Genomic DNA, 22,723 nt, shown 5'->3' on the forward strand with positions numbered 1-22,723 from the left:
GTTGCTATATATTGGGTATACACAAATAACATTTCAGGGAGTTTCTATCCAAGTGCAACAGCCATTTTGATTTGCCTTTTTATTTTGTCTGACATGAAATTGTAAATTTATTTTTGATTTCTATACAAGTGTGTATCTAACATCATTTATCTCTATACTAACTCTGTAGCCCATACACTTGTCTGATCAAATGTGTGTTTTACATGTATTTACCATATAGTTTATTCAATGTGTAATTTGTATCTTTATGGTTACAGCCTACCTCTTATATAGCTTTTGTTTCCTTGTGGAGACTTTAAAGGCCTTGATTTAAAAAAAAAAAAAAACTTTTATGACGTATAATATTTGAAATATACATGTGTATTGGCCAGCTAATAATCCAATAATAATTTAATATTGTTCAAAGTACACTTTTAAAATTTTAAAATTTATTTCCTGTAAAGAAATTACAACAATCTATATAGAGGAGAAATCTCCTAAAGCCAAAATATATATTTTTCCCCCCTCATTTACAAAAGATTTTTAGGTCAGTATTTTGACACATTGGGCCAGGGTAACCATAGCCCTTTGGCCAACTGACAAGAAGTTTTTGTCATTGTTCCTGCTTTGATACCTCAAATTTTTTATTATTATTACTTTAACAATATATTTCTTTTGCGTAATTGTTTTTCTATAATATACAATACTTGTCATAGAGAAGAACATGCCTCACCACTGTACATATATCTATATTTACATTATTTTATTAATTGTGATCTATACATCCAGATTTTTTGTTCCTTCGTTAAATTTCAGATTGGTTCAGGTCTCTTAATGCCAATAATCATTCTACATTTTTATAATAATTATTCTCATTTCAGAATATCTTAAATAAATATTTATTTTTAATAAATTTAAAAAAATTGTAAGAACTAGATCTCAGGGAGAATTCATAAATATCATTTTCATGGTCAAGGTCATTGAGAAAAGTCACGTTGTTGTTTATAGAAAACAGTTTCATTTCTTCGCTGGTTACTTTAATTTTCAGGGATTATCAATTGTTCTACATGTTGGATTTTTTTATTTTACTTGTATAGATAACCAGTCTATGCAGTAGTCTTTTAGATTAAAAAACAAAAAAGCATAATTTGTTTTATTTTAAAATCACATACTTTAAACTGTGTTTAGCTTCAGTTAAAAAACTTAAAATTATAAAAAAAAAATTGTAGTATAAAAACCTTTTTTTATTTTTGACATTTTTTGCAACTAAAAATATTTTAATACACATCTTTTTACATTTTTTTTTCATGAATTGTTCCATTAACTATTGTGGACAATTGGTGTCCCCAAAAGCCTATTTTTTTAAACACGGGTATAATAAAGTATAACCTTTTTAAAAGCTTCAGTCCTCCTTGTTAGTCAACATGTACCCACTATCAATCAGGTATTCTCATACAACTATATCAGTAGATGATTTATGAATAACGTATTGGTTAGCTTGAGATATTCACTACAATATAGATTTAATATTCAACTAGAAAGAAAGAAATATTTGTTTATATCAAGTTATTTATTATTATATTGTGTGTGGCCTAACATGATAATAACAAGTTTGTTTTCTTAAACTATTGTGTACTTTCCTAACTGCATAATATGAACATGTAGACTGCTGGTGAGTTGTGCAATACAATTTCTGCAACTGGTGGTCATTTAGGACCACGTCCTACTGGGCTCAGGGCGCGGCTGGCTCTCTCTGAGGGCACGTCAGGGTGTTGTTTACTGTAGGGATCCTCAAATTTGTGTACACGCACGACCCCTTTCAACTGAGAAAATATTTACATAATCCCTGTTATTTAGTTTTTGACCCCCCCCACAACTTCACTCAGGCAGCTGACCCCCCTTGTACTTTATGCAATTACCTGCCACACTTTGGTTAGATGAACCCCTTAACCCCATCAGTTTAATCAAATAACCCTCCCCCCATCCCTACAATCCACTTAAAATAGATGACCCCCCACACTTCAATAACCAGACTTCTCCACTTTGATCATATTGAGATCTCCACTATACCCACAATTAGCTGACATCACACTTTGATCTGACCCCCTCCACCCTCCTTCCCCACTTTATTCAACCCCCCCCCCATTGAGCAGATGACCCCCCCATCCCTACAATCCACTTAAAATAGATGACCCCACACTTCAATAACCAGACTTCTCCACTTTGATCATATTGAGATCTCCACTATACCTACAATTAGCTGACATCACACTTTGATCTGACCCCCCTCCACCCTCCTTCCCCACTTTATTCAACCCCCCCCCCTCCCCTCCCCTATTGAGCAGATGACCCCCACCCCTCCTCCCCCACTTTAATGAATCATTCCCCCCTCCTCCATTGAGCAGATTATCTGACCCCTCCTCCCCCTCCTTATTCAGCTAGCGCCCCCCCCCCCCACACCCCACCCCCATTGAGCATATGACCCCCACCCCTCCTCCCCCACTTTAATGAATCATTCCCCCCTCCTCCATTGATCAGATGACCCCATCCCTCCTCCCCAACTTTAATCAGCCCCCACCCTCACCCACCCATTTGAGCAGCCCCCCCTGTTTAGTCTATTGTATGTTACAATGTCTGCCATATTTTATACACTGATTTACTGCTTGCTTCTCTAACTTAGTAATTTTTTTAATCTACTAGCTGTAGCTTTGTACGCTTGTATTGTAATACATGGCTATGTACTTTTGTATTGTTATACATAGCTTTGTAAGCTCTTGTATTTTAATACCTGGCTATGTACACTTGCATTAAGATACATCGCTTTGTATGCTTTTGTATTTTAATACATGGCTACGTACACTTGTGTTAAGATACAAGGCTATGTACACTTGTGTTAAGATACATGGCTTTGTACACTTGTAATACATAGCTTTATAGGCTTGTATTTTAATACTTGGCTGTGTACAGTTGTGTTAAGATACATGGCTATGTACACTTGTGTTAAGATACATGGCTTTGTACACTTGTAATACATAGCTTTATAGGCTTGTATTTTAATACTTGGCTGTGTACAGTTGTGTTAAGATACATGGCTATGTACACTTGTGTTAAAATACATGGCTTTGTACACTTGTAATACATAGCTTTATAGGCTTGTATTTTAATACTTGGCTGTGTACAGTTGTGTTAAGATACATGGCTATGTACACTTGTGTTAAAATACATGGCTTTGTACACTTGTAATACATAGCTTTATAGGCTTGTATTTTAATACATGGCTGTGTACAGTTGTGTTAAAATACCTGGCTTTGTACTCTTGTATTTTAATACATGGTTTTAAATGAATCTATTGTAGTACATGGCTTTGTATACTTGTATTGTAATACACACATTTTGTATGCTTGTAATACACCATATGGCTTGTTATGCTTTATTGCAAAACAAACCTTTGTATTGTAATACATAGCATATACGCTTGTATTGTAATCCATGGCTTTGTGCCCTCATATTGTAATACATGGCCTTCAAAGGACATTTTGTGTACACATTGTAGACATTTTGTGTAAGATTATTTTTATTTCTCTATATCTTGTGATATCTGTCTTGAAATTTGTATCTAGATTTTGAGGAACAGTTTTTTTTTTGGTGAAAGAGTAATTGGATCTGGGCATTACCCTCTCTCTACAAATTTTATTTTAGCTCCTGCTGAAGTGAAGACACGGGTAGATTTCACAGCCAGTTTATGGGCTCGTATCTATCAGGCAGTCACTGATATATGTTTTCTATGTCGACCATAATACCATTGTTTTATACTGTTAAGCTTTTCTGATAGCTGTTTATGTTAGAGGTCTTGTTTTAGTGGAAGCCTTTAGTTGATGACTGGGAATAACTATACTAAGATATCAATAGAGATTCTTGTGGGAAAGAAGTTGCCAGGTAAATTGAAAAGTTCTGCTTCCTTTTTCAAATTTAAGGCAGATTTGCCAGATGTGTAGGTTATCTCCTGGTTTAGGCTTTTTTTTTTGGGGCTGCATTTATAAAATATAGGCCAGTATTTTTGGGACACTTGATAAATATAATTAAAATCTTTCATGTGTTTGAATACACTTGATTTTTAAACAAAAGGTTTTTTTTGTAATAAATCTTTAATAAATCATACAAATATAAATATTATTAATATTTTGAATCCAAGCACAAACAATTTAAATTACTATTATTATTTAGAATCCAAATTCATGATACTGTAATGCATTTACAACAGTTTATTTTATCAACGTGTCTTAGTCTTAAACTGTATTTTACTCATCTATTTTTGGTGTTGTTTACCGTCATAGTTATTACCTCCATAATAAACGTTTTACCATTGGCAAGTTGCTTTTTTTAAAAAGTTATATATTTGTTGTTCACATCATCCCCTGACCCAGGCTGATCTGTCACGCCACTATACAATAAAAGACTACACTTGATTAGGGATTAAGGAAGATTCACCTAACATTATTGTATAAACGATATCAACCAAGGAAAAGATTTACGTTAATACTTTAAAAAATTACGCAAAAATATGGCTGTACCTAAAGCACATGTAATAATTTTGGACCCCTATGAATAGGATCTAATACTTAAATACGAATACTAATACTTAAATATTAAGTTTTCGTCCGCTAAACTGAAAGTGAAACAGTACTCAAAGTAATCGTGTTTGCAGACACGATTGCAAAATTGTTTTTTTCCGACTCCGGAAGGTGCAAAACGTCGAGATTTTTACTTCTTCTATACATAAAATAAGCTTTTGTTTTTTTCCTTCTATATTTATGAAGTTGTTTATAAGAAAAGTTCCCTTACCGTTCATCAAGATAAAAAACGAAGCAGGATATTGACGTTGACACAAACACTCGAGACCAACGAGTAGCAAAATTGCTAAGTTAGTCACTTGTTTTTTCTGCTGTGCTTCTACTACTTTGTTAAAAAAACAAAATAAAGATGCTGTAAAACCATTAACAACTTTCATTAAGGAATACACCATGAAATCACTATTTTTTCTCGTATTTCTGGATTTGTTAATTTTCATATCAAAGGCAGATTCTAGCCCCGGGTTAAACGATGACTTCTTAGTTTATAAAAGTAAGCTCGGTTTATTTAAGAATTGTAGCAAAGACCTACAAGATGAGCCATTAATCTGCCCAGATAATTGTCTCTGTGACTACAAAGACGGAGTGATAAATAGGATAGCTTGTAGTTGTCTTTATAATATACCTCAATTCCCGTCTTCTGTCAAAGAGTTAGAAATAGATGGATGTTATACAACAATTCTAAACTGTTCTGCATTTGACAACTTGATTCATCTACAAAGCTTAACTCTTTGGAGTATTTTGGATGTTGATGTTTGCGAGAACTATTTTCGAGATCAAAAATTTTCATTACGAGATTTCACTCTGACGCAAAACTACTTTACAGAATTGCCTGTGAATTTTTTCGGAAATCTCTTGAACTTAAAAAAACTTACTCTGGAAAAAAACGGTTTACAAAGCCTAAAGGCAGGTATTTTCTCTGGTTTGACAAATTTAAATATGTTAATAATTGAAGAATATGAGATGTTCAACGTTTCAGACGAAGCTTTTCAAGGCCTGAAGAAATTGGTTGATTTTTCCTTCCTAATTAGAGATGAAAGAAAAAATAAAGAAATAATGTACAAAGTTGAACCTATATACAACATCGGAAGAGGTAAGGTTTTATCTTTAGCTTAAAAAAATCTTCCGCCCATATTATATAGATCTATATATCAATAAATAAATAAAATTAATAAATTAATGATGGATGGATGGATGGATGGATGGATGGATGGATGGATGGATGGATGGATGGATGGATGGATGGATGGATGGACGGACGGACGGACGGACGGACTGACAGACAGACAGACAGACAGACAGACAGACAGAATGATAGATAGGTAGACAAGTAGGTAGGTAGGTAGGTAGGTAGGCAGGCAGGCAGGCAGGCAAGGATTTGAATAGTACTTTAGTGTAATTTAGCTTTAAAAATATAGAAGTTTGTGACAATCCCGTTCGTTTTTTGTGAAAACGTAAACGCGAAAAGTTCTTAGAATATGGTGCTTTAAACAAAATTGTGATAGGCTATATAATTATCAAATACTTATTTTAAAAAAAAATAAAAAATAGCGTTAAGCATTACTTCCGGTTACCGGAAATCACTCTAAATTTTACAGACACCATTTAATAAGATCTTATACTTATGTATCAAACTTCGTCCACCTAACTGAAACACAACTCATGTTATAGTGTTCCCTCTGGAATGGAGTAGATTCCCACTTCCTGTTACCGGAAATCGTTCAAATATTAAAAGAAACCTCTGCATATAATGTAATACTTATACGATAAATTTCGTCTACTTTTATGACGTTAACACCTAGTTTTTTTAATATAATCGAATAACAAAAATTTGTGTTACAGATTCTAACCGTTACAGATCTTGGTCATCTTCCGTGTGTTATCCTGACAAGGCCTTTTCGGAGCTTACTAATCTAAAAACATTAAACCTAATCGGGACAAACTGCAAATTGGGACCAGGATTTCAAAAACTTAATCGCATAAAACTAATTGACTTTCAATATACCTGCTCCATTACAGCCTTAGGTGATTTCTATTTAAAAAATATTCGAACTGAGGAAGATATTTCCATTTGGATGAATTACTGCCCTATCAAAAACTTCACGAAAAGCTCATTTGAGTTGCAAGCACATTCTTCAATGCTGGATCTTAGCGCCACTGAACTCACATTACAGCAAATTTTAGACTCTATTCAAAGTTTCGCTGCAATCACCAAGCTGAAGTTGAACTATCTCAAATTTGACCCAGCTCGGCAGTATTACAACTTAGCAGACGTACTGGCTCAGTTTGAACAAACAAATATAACAGTTTTAAATATGGTAGAAAACAGACTTCTGTTTAAATCAGCCACTGAGCTTTCCACATTTCCGCCAATGTTAGAGAATGTTCGTTTAAATAATAATTTTATTTCCGTTTTCTCCTTCATTCGTGCTTTACGGAATACACCCGAAAACTCACTGAAGCGATTAGAGCTGAAATCTCAATACGATACAAGTCTTTTACTGTAAGTGGTTTTGTCTTACCCCCCCCCCCCCCGTAATAGCTTGATTGCTCGATAATCATTATTTTTTAGTGATAAAGAGTAACGTTTAGCTTTCTATGTCAAAGCTAATAAAGCGAATGGGATCTCCCCTAAATTTCGATTTAGACAGACTGACAACAGACAGAGAAGGCAAGTTAAATAAAAGCTTGTAAAAAAAATTCATTAAAAAAAATCATGAAACGTTTTAGTAACAAGCTTTTATGTAATGATGCACTAAAAAGTTTAAAAGTAGAAAATAAATGAGTTTCTTTAACTATGTGTAAGCCCTGCTAGGGGGGGGGGGGGTACCTAAAATCTATCTAACTGTCCGGGTCAGTGCAACCGTGGTGAAACCCACGGTGGTTATATCTTATCCTTAGTCTAAATAAAAAAACTACTAAAATAAAACAAAAACTTTAACAATTAATAAAATTTATTTCACAAAAATATGGAACCAAAACTTACATAAAAAACTAGAATCTAGATTCAGATCTAGACCAAAAAAACACTCAAGAGATATAACAAAACAGAACACAACGAAACAAAACAATTTATATATAACAAAACAAACTTTTTACATCAAACAAAACACCAAGCCAAGTCGCACAAGCAACCTCACTGGAAGGGGGGGGGGGGGGAGAGAAAAAGAAAACACACACAGTGTAGGCCGACAAAACAAAACAATTTTTCACTCTAAACAAAAACAAAAAACAAACAAAATATACATACTATATAAAAAAAAAAAACCCAATGAACGCAACACAATCTGTTTTGTAATCCTTGTAAAATACAATTTGACATAATGATTCCTATAATATTAATTAAGACAAAGTGGAGTATACCCCTTAATCCTTTGTCTGCCCATTGATACCAAATGCAAACATGTTTTGCAGATCCCTCAAGAAGAACAAAGCCAGGCATAGAAAACAAACTCATTCGGAATCAAGTGGTGTAACTAATTTGGAATATTTGGATGTTTCTGATAATGTTGAATTTTCCAATAGTATCTGCATTATGTTTAAAGGCATGAACAATCTTCGCGTACTAAACGTTTCAAATACCCCAATCGGTACGTTGTGTACAAGTATTGTGAACGACAATTGCCTAAAAACTCATTTGGTAAATCTCAAGGAACTAGATATAAAAAAATGTAAAATAGAGTTCATACCAAAAGCCTACTACTTTCCAAAAACTCTTAAAAAGCTCATTTTAGGTGAGAACTATTTGACATCGTTTGAGGCGTCCACACTGAGACATTTGAACATGACATATTTAGACTTATCGTATAATCGTTTGCCTGGCTTATCAGACGAAATGTGTAAAGAACTGACCAGATTAAAATTAGTCAATCCAGAGTTTTTAATAAATTTACAAAACAACGAGTTTCATCTGACTTGTACATACATTCAAAGTCTACGTTTGTTAGCCAACAGCCCACAGTTGTTTGACCAAGTAGATAAAATGGCGTTTAAAACAGACAACAACTTGGACTTAAACTACACGGAGATGGTCGCACAACTTCCAAGACTCACACAAAACTGTCAAATAAAAGATAACTTTAGCTTTGTGTTGACGACATTCTTCATCCATCTCCTGTGTTTGCTTGTTCTGGCCGTGTTTTTCCATTACCGCTGGAAGCTGAGGTACCTCTACTTTATTGGTCAACGGCGGCTGCACATCGGTGGACGTTTGGTCAACTACAACCCACAGGTTGATGTCTTCATCACTTATGATGAGGTAAATTAAAAGTACTAAACTAATACTGAAATGTAATTCATTTTATAATGTTTAATGGAAACATTTTGTTTAAAAGTTTAAAAGTAGAAAATAAATGAGTTTCTTTAACTATATAATGATACACTACTATTTAAATAACTATAAAGAAAAGCGTGGGTCACTATATTATCTATTGGATACGTTTTACTAATATTTAGGAAGTGACCCACGCCTTTCTTTAAAGTTATTTAAATAGCAATGTATTATTTTATATTTAAAGAAACTAAAAATACGTGCTTCCTCTGTCTGTCTTTCGCCAGTCTGTCCGTCATAGATCAAAACGCTCGAGCGAAATATCGGGCACTTCTAACCGACAGATTCGTTTCTATGTTGGCACGTGGGTTAAGACACGAAGACAATGCAATCTGACATTAAATATAACTTAATTGGAAGCCTAATTAATTTTTTATGAATAAATTAAAATTGTATTCAAATTAGTAGGCAGTTTTATCCAATTATTCCTCACTATTATACGCGCGTTATCACGGTCATTAGGTGCACATTAGATTTAGTCATGCAATTTAGTGGCGTAGCCAGGATCGTCTCAAGGAGGGTTAACATTTTTTCAAGCATTATATATATATATATATATATATATATATATATATATATATATATATATATATATATATATATATATAACATTTTGTGGTCATTTTGTCTTAAAAGAAAAATAGTAAGTGGATCAACTATAAATAACATTTTTACGTTGTTATTTTTTTTACTTCATTTCAGACTAAACAATCATGTTAAAATGACAATTAATCTACAATTAATTTACAAAATACTATGTCTTTTTTTAACAACTAAATGTATTATTACTAAAATGTTGCTTTTATATTTATCGACATATTGTTAGTAGCATTAAAAAAATAATTGCCCAATAATGCTAGTAAAAGTCAATGTCCAATGTTGTTCGTAAAAGTTGTTTCCATATTGTATATTTTCAACAGGGTGAACCGAGAATCCGACAGATCCTTAAAAATATTATCCTGCCATTCTTGAAAGAGAAGAACATCTCTTACATTTTAGGAGAAGTGGACTTTCCAGGTGGGGACATGGTGTCACACATCAGTGGAGCTATAACTGGCACAAGAAAAACGCTGGTCTTGTTGTCTGAAGATCTTTTCTTGGATCACTACCGAGAGTATGAGATGAACCTGGCCATCATGCGAGAGTTCAATGTACGAGGTCAGGTTATCGTTCCTGTCTTTGTTGAGAGGGTCGACTTGAATACATACCCACCTGAAGTAGAAACTTATTTAAGGAATCAGCTGTACAGGTGTCTGGTCTACAGAAATAACCAAACTTTCTGGACACTTCTACTACATGCAATTAGAAATGACAAGTAGTTTGACATTAAATGCTATTTCATGTATTGACATTAATTTTTTTATTTGCTTATATTAATTTTCAAAATTAAATAAATACATTGCCACATTGCACGAACCATTCCATGAATATTCGTTGCGTATTGTGTATAAAATAAAGCAATTGTATTATTTATAATCTTTATAAATATTTTTTTGTAATATGTATTAAATTTAACTCTGGTGATTTTGTTAAAGTATGATTTATTTTATTGCTGTTTTTCACATTAGTCTTATCAAAAACAAAAATACAGAAAGCCTAAAGAAAACCAATATACAAAGGCGTCACGAGGTGAGTGTGGGGGTACCTTTTTTCCACATGCGTTAATAGGAGCATTAATATAATTTTCGCACAAGTAAACCCCATTTGGCAAATGAGAGGAGAGGGTAACACCAATGGTGCCGCACCAGGTGACACTCGATCTAGCGACGCCACAGCCAATATGTATATATATATATATATATATATATATATATATATATATATATATATATATATATATATACTTGTATGTATATAATATTTACAGCTGTACGTTTTTATGCTCGCATAGCAAGTGACACTTAAACAATTAGATTTGATTGATCTGGTTTGGTCAAGGAAGTGTTAGTTTATTCTAGCGATCTTCGAATGCTCATGTAATTCTAAATTTTGAATACCGTTTTTATTTCACAATATTCTGTGTTATATCTCACAAGTTATTATTTTTCTTAACGCATATAATGCAGTGTTAAATATGCGTCAAATGGTTTAATTGTTGGTTCTATTTTTAGATTAGATGTGTAAGAAAATAGATTTAATCTATTTCGATGACCTTTACATGTGTAGGGCTGGGGAAGATAACACTTTTACTATTGAGAACTTGAAGGGGACTGAGGTGTGACTGTAAAATGGTTATTCCGCCATCCTGCCTTGTCTACGACCCTACCAGTTAACAGCATTCTTATCCCCTACCTCTTTACTATCTGTAAGTTATTTCAGCGCACAGATCATTGGTCATCTGACTTAGCGTTCAATCATATCATTCGTTTGACCAACACATCTACATCAAACGCACTGTCCAGTCTCGATGAAGGGACTAGTCACGAGATATGCAAAAGTAAAGGTGTATTTTAAGCGGAGGAAAACCTGAATCTTTTTTCTTTTGAATGTGTGAATGAGTTTCGTACGCAGAGTTAAGGGCCGTCTGCCTTACTCCCACGTGCTTGGTTTTGCATCATTATCATTTACTTAGTGTATTATTCTAATTAGTAATAACTACATTGGTAACAATAAAAAAATATGTCTATGATTAAATTTATAAGCTTTCAAAAATATAATAAATTAAATTGTACTCTTGCAATAAACTTTGTGTTTTAAGTAACTTATTGTTTTATTTTACAGCAGGCCGTGAACTGTTGGCATTGAATTGACCTGAAGTCATCGAACCTGATTATTAATTTTTATTAACCGGCCGTAAACTTGCCATGGACAAGTGGTCATCGACCTGGTCATTAAAATGTTTAAGGCTGTAAACTGCGAAAATTGAGTTGTAGCGTAGTCATCAAACTCTCAGATTGCTACTATTAAGTTTACTTTCACTTGTTATCCTTGACATTGGGGTGTCATACTACCTTTTACCATTGCCATGAGGTTACCGCTCCCCCTTAATGAAATGACAATTTTGTGATACACGTCACACATTCGACCTTATATATCTATGCTGCGGACTTTTCGGCTTTTCTAGATACGCTCGTGCATAATAAATCTCTAAAAAAGTAGTTGTCATAATTAAAATGATTGGATAGCAAAGGAGGATTTCATTCATTGCATGTATTTCTTTTGACAAAAGAGATACATAGTTCCTAATGACTTGAGCTAAAAGTGCTTCTTGGTAGACGAATTGACCAACTCCTATTCTTTTATGTACAGCTTGGTTTCTAATAAAGAGATCTGATAAGTATAAGTAATGTTACAGTTGAACGTCTTCTATTCTGTAAATAATGTCCTAACAAGTGACACTTCAACGGAAACTAAATTCTTCTTTATTATACTATAATTTTGTTTTTGAAAACGTTTACTTGATCGATAGCCCTTATCGCCACTTCTTCCAAGTTAGGTAAATAAAAATGTATATATAGTCTAGTGTTAAAAACGTGCTTGATAAACTGATAAGTATTTGCATGATTTAGATTAGTTATTTCCTGGTACAGAGTGTGAGACCTTTCTAATGACTCGACACTTTCGGGCGACGTTTGGCAGATAGGTCCACATTTCTGCGTGAGACAGATTGGACCAAATATTCGCGTGAGACAGATAGATCCAAATATCTGCTTAAGACAGATTGCACCTTTTAATACACGTACTTTGTAGCTTACTTTGTAATAAGCTGAACTAAGCATAAGTAATATTTACAATCGAATAGTATTTTATTCAATATATAACATAATATCCAGTGACATTTGAATAATCGATTGTCACAATGCGGGTGGGGAGATGTGCATAATGCACCGGGGGACATCAATTAGGGGGTGACACCAAATAAAAATATCTCAACATTTACTTTCTAAAAATCGGTTTATCCAGTAAAAAAATAAAATACATGTCGTGGTTGAGAGGGGGTAAAACCAATCAAAAGTGCCAACTTGTTCGAGGAGGTGGGGGGGGGGGCAGAGGGGGGGGGGGGGCACACGGGGGTGGGGTGGTAACTCTCTTAGTCGACCTTGTGTCACCACTGCTAATAACTGACTATATGCTACAGCTCTTCACAAAAGTCGCAGGGCTCCTGAAAACGTTCTTAAGGGGCCCCATCCAAGCTTAATCAGTCTCAGGGCAAGGACAACCAGCTGACCAGAATTATACACTTAAAGTGTCAAGGCTAAAAATGGACCTAAAATGGGTTCCCCACCCCTCAACACAGACATGGTGATTAGAATAATGAAGAATGTATCCGAACTGGAAGGATCAGTTACTTCTCCCAAGAGTCGACACAGGCAAAAATTGGGCAGGTGATTTCTGGCCGCACGCCTTCGTAATAGAACGGTCACATTACTTCAAAGTTGACATTGAAGGTAACTCGCATAACCTCCTGTTCCAAACAAATGGAAAGAGAAAGGTTTGCCCCCTATCCCAAACCACAAAAAGGTTCTGCAGTTTGGAAGAATGAATTATATTAGAGACATTGACAATATTATAATTGATCATGACTGTTATTTAACAGAGGTAGAAAACACAGAAGGCAACACATGAAAGAAGAGGCGAATAAAAAAAAAGATCGGACCCCCAATTGGCTACAAGGGAAAAAATGGATAATCACTCTATATATACATACTAGCCGTCCCGGCCAGGCCCTGCACTGGCATCTCTGAAAAACGTATCTGTAATGGACCATAACTTGTGTGTTTAGTAATCAGCATTTATTCGGCATTGCCCACCCTAACCACAACCAACCAAAACACACAAAAAACGCAAACATAACACTAACACAAAACAAACACAAACGAAAACACAAAAACAAACGCAAAGACAAACCCAACCACAAACACAAAGAAAACACAAACGCTAACGCAAACAAAAAAGCAAACGAAAACAAATCAAAACGCAAAAACAAACCCAACCACAACCAAACAAAACCAAAACCAAAACACACCAAAAAAAAAACAACGCAAACATAACACAAACGCAAATACAAACACAAAAGAAAACACAAAAACAAACGCAAACACAAACACAATCACAAACACAAAGAAAACACAAACGCAAAGAAAAAAAGCAAACGAAAACAAACCCAAATCCAAACGCAAACTCAACCACAAACGCAAACCCAAACTCAAACACAAAGAAAACACAAACGCAAAGATAAACTCAAAGTGTCCACAGTCTAGCCCGGGGCGCCAAATCGCACCATTACGATGTGCGGCGTAACCGCCTGATTGAACTTAGTAAACGACTATAATACCCAACTTATTCATAGTCTTTTGAACTCACTTACGCGAACGTAGGTACCATAGCGTACACGGGAAGGCCCGGGGCGCCAAGTAGCACCCTGTCGGTGTGCCGGAGGACGCCCGGATTTGATTCGCTTAAATACTATAGCAACCTTTCTTATCCATAGTATATCGCACTGTTTAAAACAAAATTATGCAGCATAGCGCTCACATGATAGCCCAGGGCGCCAAATCGAACCGTGCAGGGGCGCCGGCGGACGCGCCTGTTTAAATTTAGTTAACAAAATTATAATACTCCAAGCTTATCCGTAAATGGAAAGAAATAAACATATAGATTAGTAGGACCTGGCTTATTAAATGTTATTGATTTTAAAAAAAATAATTAGTAAACAGTATGTTCAGTGTATAGAATAAATAAAACGCAGTATAAAAAATACCAACGACATTGCACTTAATCAAATCCCGCTAATTATGTTATTTTTTTTAACACCAAAACAAAGTAATAAAAATAATAAATTCTTTCTTCCCCCGATTTAATGGGTTTTTAAAGGGAAATAACTGTGTTTTCCAAATCAAGGGACGTTATGAGAACTAAAGGACAAAATGCAAATACATTTCAGACACAATTTTAGAAATTTTATAAGCGTTGATATATTTTTTTTAAAGTTTAGGTAATGTTCATAATTGAAAATTATTATTCTAAATATATAAAATGAAATTTGTTTTTAAAGACTTTCAATAGTAATTTTTTAACTCATAAATTTAGATCATGAGTACTATAATAATTTAACACTTAAATCCATCCAAGTATCCACGACAAACATTTTACAAACATTTTACATACATAATTGAACTTTATATATTAGATTATACAAATAATAGTATTAGTGTATTAAGTTCCCATGCATGACTACACTTTTCAACCGATGGTTATGAAACTTTGAGGAGTTAATGAAAATACTCCAGGAAAAGTTTCAGTGAAGAAAAAAATAAATTTTGGAGGAGCGGCGCCCAGGCAGGCTGCGATTTGGTGCCCCCGGCTCCCCCATAAGTATTTTGGCGCCTATGCTCGTTTTAAACAGCGCGATGCACAATGGATACGATGGGCTTTTATATTTGTTCACTACATCGAATAAAGCGGAACATGTATGTTTAACACATAAAAAACGTTCAACATTTACGATACACCGACTCAGAAAGAAAACTAATAATAGCAACAGCTGAAAGACAGGAGAGAAAATTAAATAGACCTGTTCTTAACGCTCATGAACTTTATTAAACATAAGACAGCAACTTCAGGCAAAAGAGTCTCATTTAGATGTTTGTCGAATTCGAGTAAGTGTCCATTCCGGTAAGTGTCCACTTGGGTTAACGATTTTCAGGCAAACAGCTATCGAGCTGATGTCTTTGATGAAACGCCCAGCCCCCTATATATATATATATATATATATATATATATATATATATATATATATATATATATATATATATGCGTGTGTGTGTGTGTTTGTGAGTGTTTTGTTGGATTTTGTGCTAATTTTTAAGGTTGATTTAATTTAACTTTTAATTTTTTTTAGATTTTGGTAAGTTAACATAATGAATGGTGGGATAGAATTTAGTTCATACTAGAATTAGGCTAAATTTTGTTTGTGCTTAATAGTAACTTTGGGTGAGCAACTAAGTAGTTCATCTAGTTTTAGGTCAGGGGAAAGTAAAGCTTGCGTGATTCATCCCTACTTGAACCGTTTGACGCTGTTAAAACAGGGTATTTTTGTTCTTGCGTCCTTGAACTTAACACTTCACAGATTTGTTTGAGTTTTAGACTTTGTTTCTATCGTTTTCGATTAAATAGCAAAATAAAATAAATTATGAACATTTGGAATTTTTTATACGGCTAGTTACATTGAAAATACAAAAAAAAAATGAAACTTGTCTATTTTCAGTTTTCACTGCATATGTTAATTTTTATATCGAAAAGAAATACTAGTTATGGATTAAATTATAACTTGGCTAATACATCGAATCAAGATTTATTTAGGAGATTCGGTAAACAGCGACAATGGAACGAGAATGTGCAAGAAAACACAAATGTGTGCCCGAATAATTGTGACTGCTACTCAAATGGTGGGGTCATTTTTAGAATATTTTGCAGTTGTCTTTTTGGAATACCCAGATTTCCGTCTACCACCAAAGACTTACAAATAGATGGATGTTTCATAACGAATATAACTTGTGGCGCGTTTGACGGCCTCTTTCAACTTCAAAGGTTAACTTTATGGGCATTTCTGGACATTGATTCTTGCGCGAACTATTTTCAGGATCAAAATGTTTTTTTACATAATCTAACACTGAGAGCAAACTTTTTTTCAGAATTGCCTGTAAATTTGTTCGAACGTCTGTTAAACTTAAAACATCTAATACTGGAGAATAACAATTTACGAAGTCTGAAAGCGGGAATTTTCTCGGGTTTGAAAAGCTTAGTGTTGTTGACCATTATAGAAACGGACATGCTAAACGTTTCAGACAAAGCATTTAAAGGACTGAAGAGCTTACTTGATTTTTCATTCATAATTGTCGATGAAACGAAAAAGAAAAAAATACCACCCGATACTGCATTTATACCTTACAACCGAACAGGTATGATTTTTGATTTTTCTTGTATATATATATATATATATATATATATATATATATATATATATATATATATATATATATATATATATTATAAGCTTAGCAAGGGGGATTGGTGTGTGGGTGTAGGGTGGATGGGAGGGGATTGACACCATCACGTAAACCTGCTAACGTGGACAACACGCTAAATGTTATAATTTACTACAAATGCAAAGATTTTTCAATTAGTTTTAGAATTAGGCCCCTCAATGCTTTTTCTAGGTGGATTAATATAAATTGACGCCATTTGACAAAATGTTAGATGGGGGTGGGTGACACAAAGTATAACGCCCACCGAAGATGATTGGGATGAAAACTTACAATGTCAATAGACAATGAAAAGCTAGCAACAAATAAACTTAACTGGTTGGCCTGTCATATTGACATATTTTGACGCTTTTTGTCAGCCATGAAAAGAGTTGCTAAATGGTTTTGAAGCAATTAATTCACACACTAAATCAGTTTAATCTTTACATTTTGTATATTTTGCAATGGAATATGTTAAATTTTAGTACTTTGATAACAAATATAGTATACCCATAAGAGGTAAATAGCATATATATATATATATATATATATATATATATATATATATATATATATATATATATATATATATATGAATGAGTGGATCGGTAATAATTTTATTTAAATTTTGCTTTTATTTAAGTGTATCGGTAGTGTGCAGTGAATCGTTATCTGTGTTTAATATGGAACGAACAATATTATCTGTGATGGTGAATTTCTAAGCTATTTTTATTGGTTATTCAGATTATTTTATATCCACTTTTAGAAATCTAAATGTATTGTAAATGCTTTTACTTTTAGAATTTTCATTATCACTTTCCGTTAAGCATTGTTATTATTTTGATAATGTGGGATACCCACTAAACAACGCTTTGTTAAAATATGATTCTATTTTGTTTTTATAGTAAATCTCTAGTTTTAAAATATAACTAAAAAAGCAATACAAAATGTGTTTCAGAGCCGTTCAGTCACAGATCTTTGTCGACATCCGTATGTTACCCTGACAAGGCCTTCTCAGAGCTGTCTAATCTAGAGACATTATATCTAGTAGGAACAAACTGCAAATTGGGACCAGGATTTCAAAAACTGAAGCATCTTAAAATAATAGACTTTGAGAATTCGTGTTCTATTACAGCATTAAGTGATTTCTATTTTAAAAATATTCGAACAGACCAAGATATTTCAATTTGGCTGCGTTACTGCCCAATCACAAACTTTTCAAAGAACTCATTTGAGTTGCAAGCACATTCGTCAATGCTGGATTTTAGCTCCACAGAGCTCACGTTACAGCAAATTTTAGACTCTATCCAAAGTTTTACCGCAATCACATCGCTCAAGTTAAACTATCTTAAACTGGACCTAGTACGTCAGCATTACAACTTAACTGACGTACTGGCTAAATTTGAACAAATAAACACAACCGATTTAAGTATTGTTGATAACAGAATGGTGTTTACTGCAGACACGGATCTTTCCACATTTCCGTCAAAGTTAGAGAATGTTTGTTTAGACGAAAATTTTATTGATGTTATTCCCTTCATTATTGCTTTACGAAATACACCAGAGAACTCACTGAAACGTTTAGAGCTGAAATCTCAACACGATCCAAGTTTTACATTGTAAATGTTGTCTTTTTTTCAAATTTGATTGCAAATAATTCTTGTTCAATTATAAATGCGAGGAGAGAGTTTACCTTTGTATTCAGAAATCTAAATAGTTTAACAATAAAAGAAAAATATTACTGTTATAATTTATTAATCAAGCAATCCATTAATTCCATTTTACTCATTTAATAACTTTAGTTTTTTGCAGATCACACCAAAACAACCAATCAAGATATAGAAAGCGAACACTGTCGAAGTTAAATGGAGCAACTAACTTGGAATATTTGGATGTTTCTGATAATGAATTGTTAACCTATGGTCGTTGGACAATGTTTCAAGGCATGCATAATCTCAGTGTGCTAAAAGTTTCAAATACCCAGGGTATTGCGTTGTGTAAAACAAATATAACCGACTATTGCCTTAAAAACGACTTAATCAATCTCAATGAATTAGAGATGAAAAATTGCAAAATAGAGTTTATACCAAAAACATTCCACTTTCCGAAAACACTTAAAAAACTCATTTTAGGTGAGAATTATTTGACATCGTTTGAGGCGTCCACACTGAGACATTTGAACATGACATATTTAGACTTATCGTATAATCGTTTGCCTGGCTTATCAGACGAAATGTGTAAAGAACTGACCAGATTAAAATTAGTCAATCCTGAGTTTTTAATAAATTTACAAAACAACGAGTTTCAACTGACTTGCTCATACATTCAAAGTCTACGTTTGTTAGCCAACAGCCCACAGTTGTTTGACCAGGTAGATAAAATGACGTTTAAAACAGAAAACAACATCGACTTAAACTACACGGAGATGGTCGCACAACTTCCCAGACTGACACAAAACTGCCAGATAAAAGAAAACTTCAGCTTTGTGTTGACGACATTTTTCACCCATCTCTTATGTTTGCTTGTTTTGGCCGTGTTTTTCCATTACCGCTGGAAGCTGAGGTACCTCTACTTTATTGGTCAACGGCGGCTGCACATCGGTGGACGTTTGGTCAACTACAACCCACAGGTTGATGTCTTCATCACCTATGATGAGGTAAATTAAAAGTACTAAACTAATACTGAAATGTAATTCATTTTATAATATTTAATGGAAACATTTTGTGATCATTTTGTCTTAAAAGAAACATAATAAGTGGATCAACTATAAATAACATTTTTACGTTGTTATTGATTTTTACTTCATTTCAGGCTAAACAAACAGTCTTGTTAAAATCACAAGTAATCTACAATTAATTTACAAAATACCATGTCTTTTTTAACAACTAAATTTATTATTACTAAAATGTTGCTTTTATATTTATCGATATATTGTTTGTTACATTAAAAAAATAATTGTCCAATGTTGTTCGTAAAAGTTGTTTCCATATTGTATATTTTCAACAGGGTGAACCGAGAATCCGACAGATCCTTAAAAATATTATCCTGCCATTCTTGAAAGAGAAGAACATCTCTTACATTTTAGGAGAAGTGGACTTTCCAGGTGGGGACATGGTGTCACACATCAGTGGAGCTATAACTGGCACAAGAAAAACGCTGGTCTTGTTGTCTGAAGATCTTTTCTTGGATCACTACCGAGAGTATGAGATGAACCTGGCCATCATGCGAGAGTTCAATGTACGAGGTCAGGTTATCGTTCCTGTCTTTGTTGAGAGGGTCGACTTGAATACATACCCACCTGAAGTAGAAACTTATTTAAGGAATCAGCTGTACAGGTGTCTGGTCTACAGAAATAACCAAACTTTCTGGACACTTCTGTTACATGCCATTAGAAATGATTCATAGATTCGCATTAACTCCAATTTCCTGCTAAGAAATACATTTTTGTTTTATTTATTTTCTTAGCTTAAGTTTGGATGATAACAATTCGTAATGGTCTTGGTTTTCAAAGACCATTTCATTAATTTGGTTTGTATATTGAACATAAATTAAGCATAGTTGAAATGTGAATTATATAATACGCTTGGTTGGATAGTTTTTTAACTGAATTAGGATCAAGTGAAAAAAATGTCTTCATGAATTTATTAGAACAGGGTCAAACGATCGATTGTGTGGAAAGAAATAATAAACTATTCATCCAAAATTAAAATGTTAAAGGTGAAATACGACCACGAAAGTCCAAACATTTTTAAAAAAATCATCGTAGCTAACAACCGTGATATACGAAAAAATAGTGCCCCCTCACATCATTATCAATATATTGAAATGTATTAAAATATTTTATTAAAATCAATACTTTGCTATTCTGTTGACACGTGTTAAACTTTTGTTTTTACGTTTCACGCATTAATCATGCGAAGTCCAAATTTTTTCTCATAGAATAAAAATAAGCAGTTTTAAAAGTATGCGTCCAAATTTTACATGCTGAATATAACTTGTTTACATGACATGATGCTTTTACATTGTTATTAAGTTTCGGATCTCTTGGTCCTTAGTGCATGGGGCGGAGGAAGTAGTGTTCGTTTGTTGCATATGGGAAGAGTACTTTGCCTTGATAAGTTAAGATAGCCATCTTAGCTGGATAGATTCAAAGACATAATACAGACATGAGTCCGGGATAATTTCGGGATAATAATCGTACTCTCCAACCCCTACCCCTCCTTATCACGTCGTACCACAGGCTTTCTAAATATTAGAAATGAAATCTTGTTAATAAAATCAATGGAACTGAACCAAAAGGAAGTATTAAACCGCGTTTACATGTCAAGGAAAAGAACTCGACGCAAGTCAATGTTATATGAAAACATTTCCCCCCCTCGGACGTGTATGCTTACTTGATGCGTTTTTTTTTCTAGACAGTATAGTATACATGTCGCAAATGTAAACGCGGTGTCATGCTTTTTAATTAAGGGGGTAGAACACGGTTCTTAGTTTGTTTTTCCATTTATTTATTCGAATTTGTTTCAAGTTTTAGATTTTTTTCATACATAAACATCTTATTAACAAAATTCCGTTATCGTTTTAACTGTAAATTGACATTTTCTTAAATATTTTTGGATTTTAAGAAGGTATGTGTGCCTGGAAAATTATAAACTTACGAAAAAATTCCCACCGTAATCATGTCTGTAGATTCGAAATGATTAAAGTAGTAGTAAGGATGCATTAAAAAATTAACAATAATGTAATGTTTAGTATAAGTATTAGTATTGAAAAGAATTGAATTTTTTAGTTCAAAGTGTGCTAAATTTAAACAGCTGTTACAAGATCAGATCAATCACGTCCTTCTGTTCAAGTCTCACGTGCTAGGATGTTAAGTAAAGATCAGAAAATATTTATCTGTAAATATTACTTACGCTTATCCAGAGGCGTAGCGACCCGTCCCGGCGCCCGGGGACAAACTTTTCGATTTCCACCCCCCTCGAGATTTCGATTTGCACCCCCCCCCCCCTCAAACTTTCGATTTGCACCCCCCCTCGAGATTTTGATTTGCACCCCCCCTCAAACTTTCAATTTGCACCCCCCTCAACCTTTCAATTTATTTTTCCAACCCATTTTGGCGCCCCCTAAGCTCGGCGCTCGGGGACATATGTCCCCCTCCCCCCCGCCCCCCCCCCCTCGCTACGCTACTGCGCTTATCAGATCATTGTATTACAAACCTGGCTGTACACAAAAGAAATCGGAGTAGAGATAGAATCGTCTGTCCGTTTTATCTCATGTCATATGAAATGATTCATTCCTTATGACAATGTAATCTTGTCGTTGTTAAAATCATCTTTTGTGTTCTATGAATTTAAATTTTAACAGCTGCTTGTTTTACAAGATTACAAGTCTATTGAGCGCAATCTTAGTTCCAACAATTTAGTTGTCGCCAACATACATGTATAAACATGAGGAAATTTAATATCCAATCAATATTTGCTCGAATCTGTAACATCTAGCATGACATTTTTCCCTACTTTTTCTTGCTTAATTTTTCATTTTACAAAAACGCAAGAAGCGTAGGTATGTTTAGAATTGCATGTGCAGAACATCGCAGAAACTATGTGAATATTTAGACTTGTAGGAACTGATTCAAGCACTATTTCAAAATATTGTTATTTTACAGATAACTGTTCCCTTCACGCCGCGATAGGAGAGGATGTAGAAGCCTTTTCGAATGACTTTAATACGAACCTATGTCTGACACTGAGATAATAGTTCATGTCTATATTGTTTTGATGATTATGTGTGCAACGAAGGCGTAACAGTGAAATAGTATTTAT

At 33.9% G+C, this 22,723-nt stretch overlaps 2 protein-coding genes across 2 annotated transcripts; both read left to right on the forward strand.

Annotated features, from left to right (window-relative positions):
- The first annotated feature begins 5,546 nt into the window (after nucleotides 1–5,546).
- Nucleotides 5,547–10,256, forward strand: LOC131938502 (uncharacterized). The gene is made up of 5 exons (XM_059296556.1): nucleotides 5,547–5,700; nucleotides 6,450–6,981; nucleotides 8,022–8,169; nucleotides 8,332–8,865; nucleotides 9,858–10,256. The coding sequence occupies exons 1-5, from the start codon at nucleotides 5,547–5,549 to the stop codon at nucleotides 10,254–10,256; spliced, it is 1,767 nt and encodes a 588-aa protein (XP_059152539.1).
- Nucleotides 10,257–18,347: 8,091 nt separating this feature from the next.
- Nucleotides 18,348–20,307, forward strand: LOC131938503 (toll-like receptor 4). Its single transcript, XM_059296557.1, has 3 exons — nucleotides 18,348–18,520; nucleotides 18,714–19,557; nucleotides 19,908–20,307. The coding sequence occupies exons 1-3, from the start codon at nucleotides 18,348–18,350 to the stop codon at nucleotides 20,304–20,306; spliced, it is 1,416 nt and encodes a 471-aa protein (XP_059152540.1). The 3' UTR covers nucleotide 20,307.
- The last annotated feature ends 2,416 nt before the right edge of the window (nucleotides 20,308–22,723 follow it).

Source organism: Physella acuta, unplaced genomic scaffold (assembly GCF_028476545.2).
Source record: "Physella acuta isolate Inbredline_101_S28 unplaced genomic scaffold, ASM2847654v3 ptg000246l, whole genome shotgun sequence".
NCBI classification, from domain to species: domain Eukaryota; kingdom Metazoa; phylum Mollusca; class Gastropoda; family Physidae; genus Physella; species Physella acuta.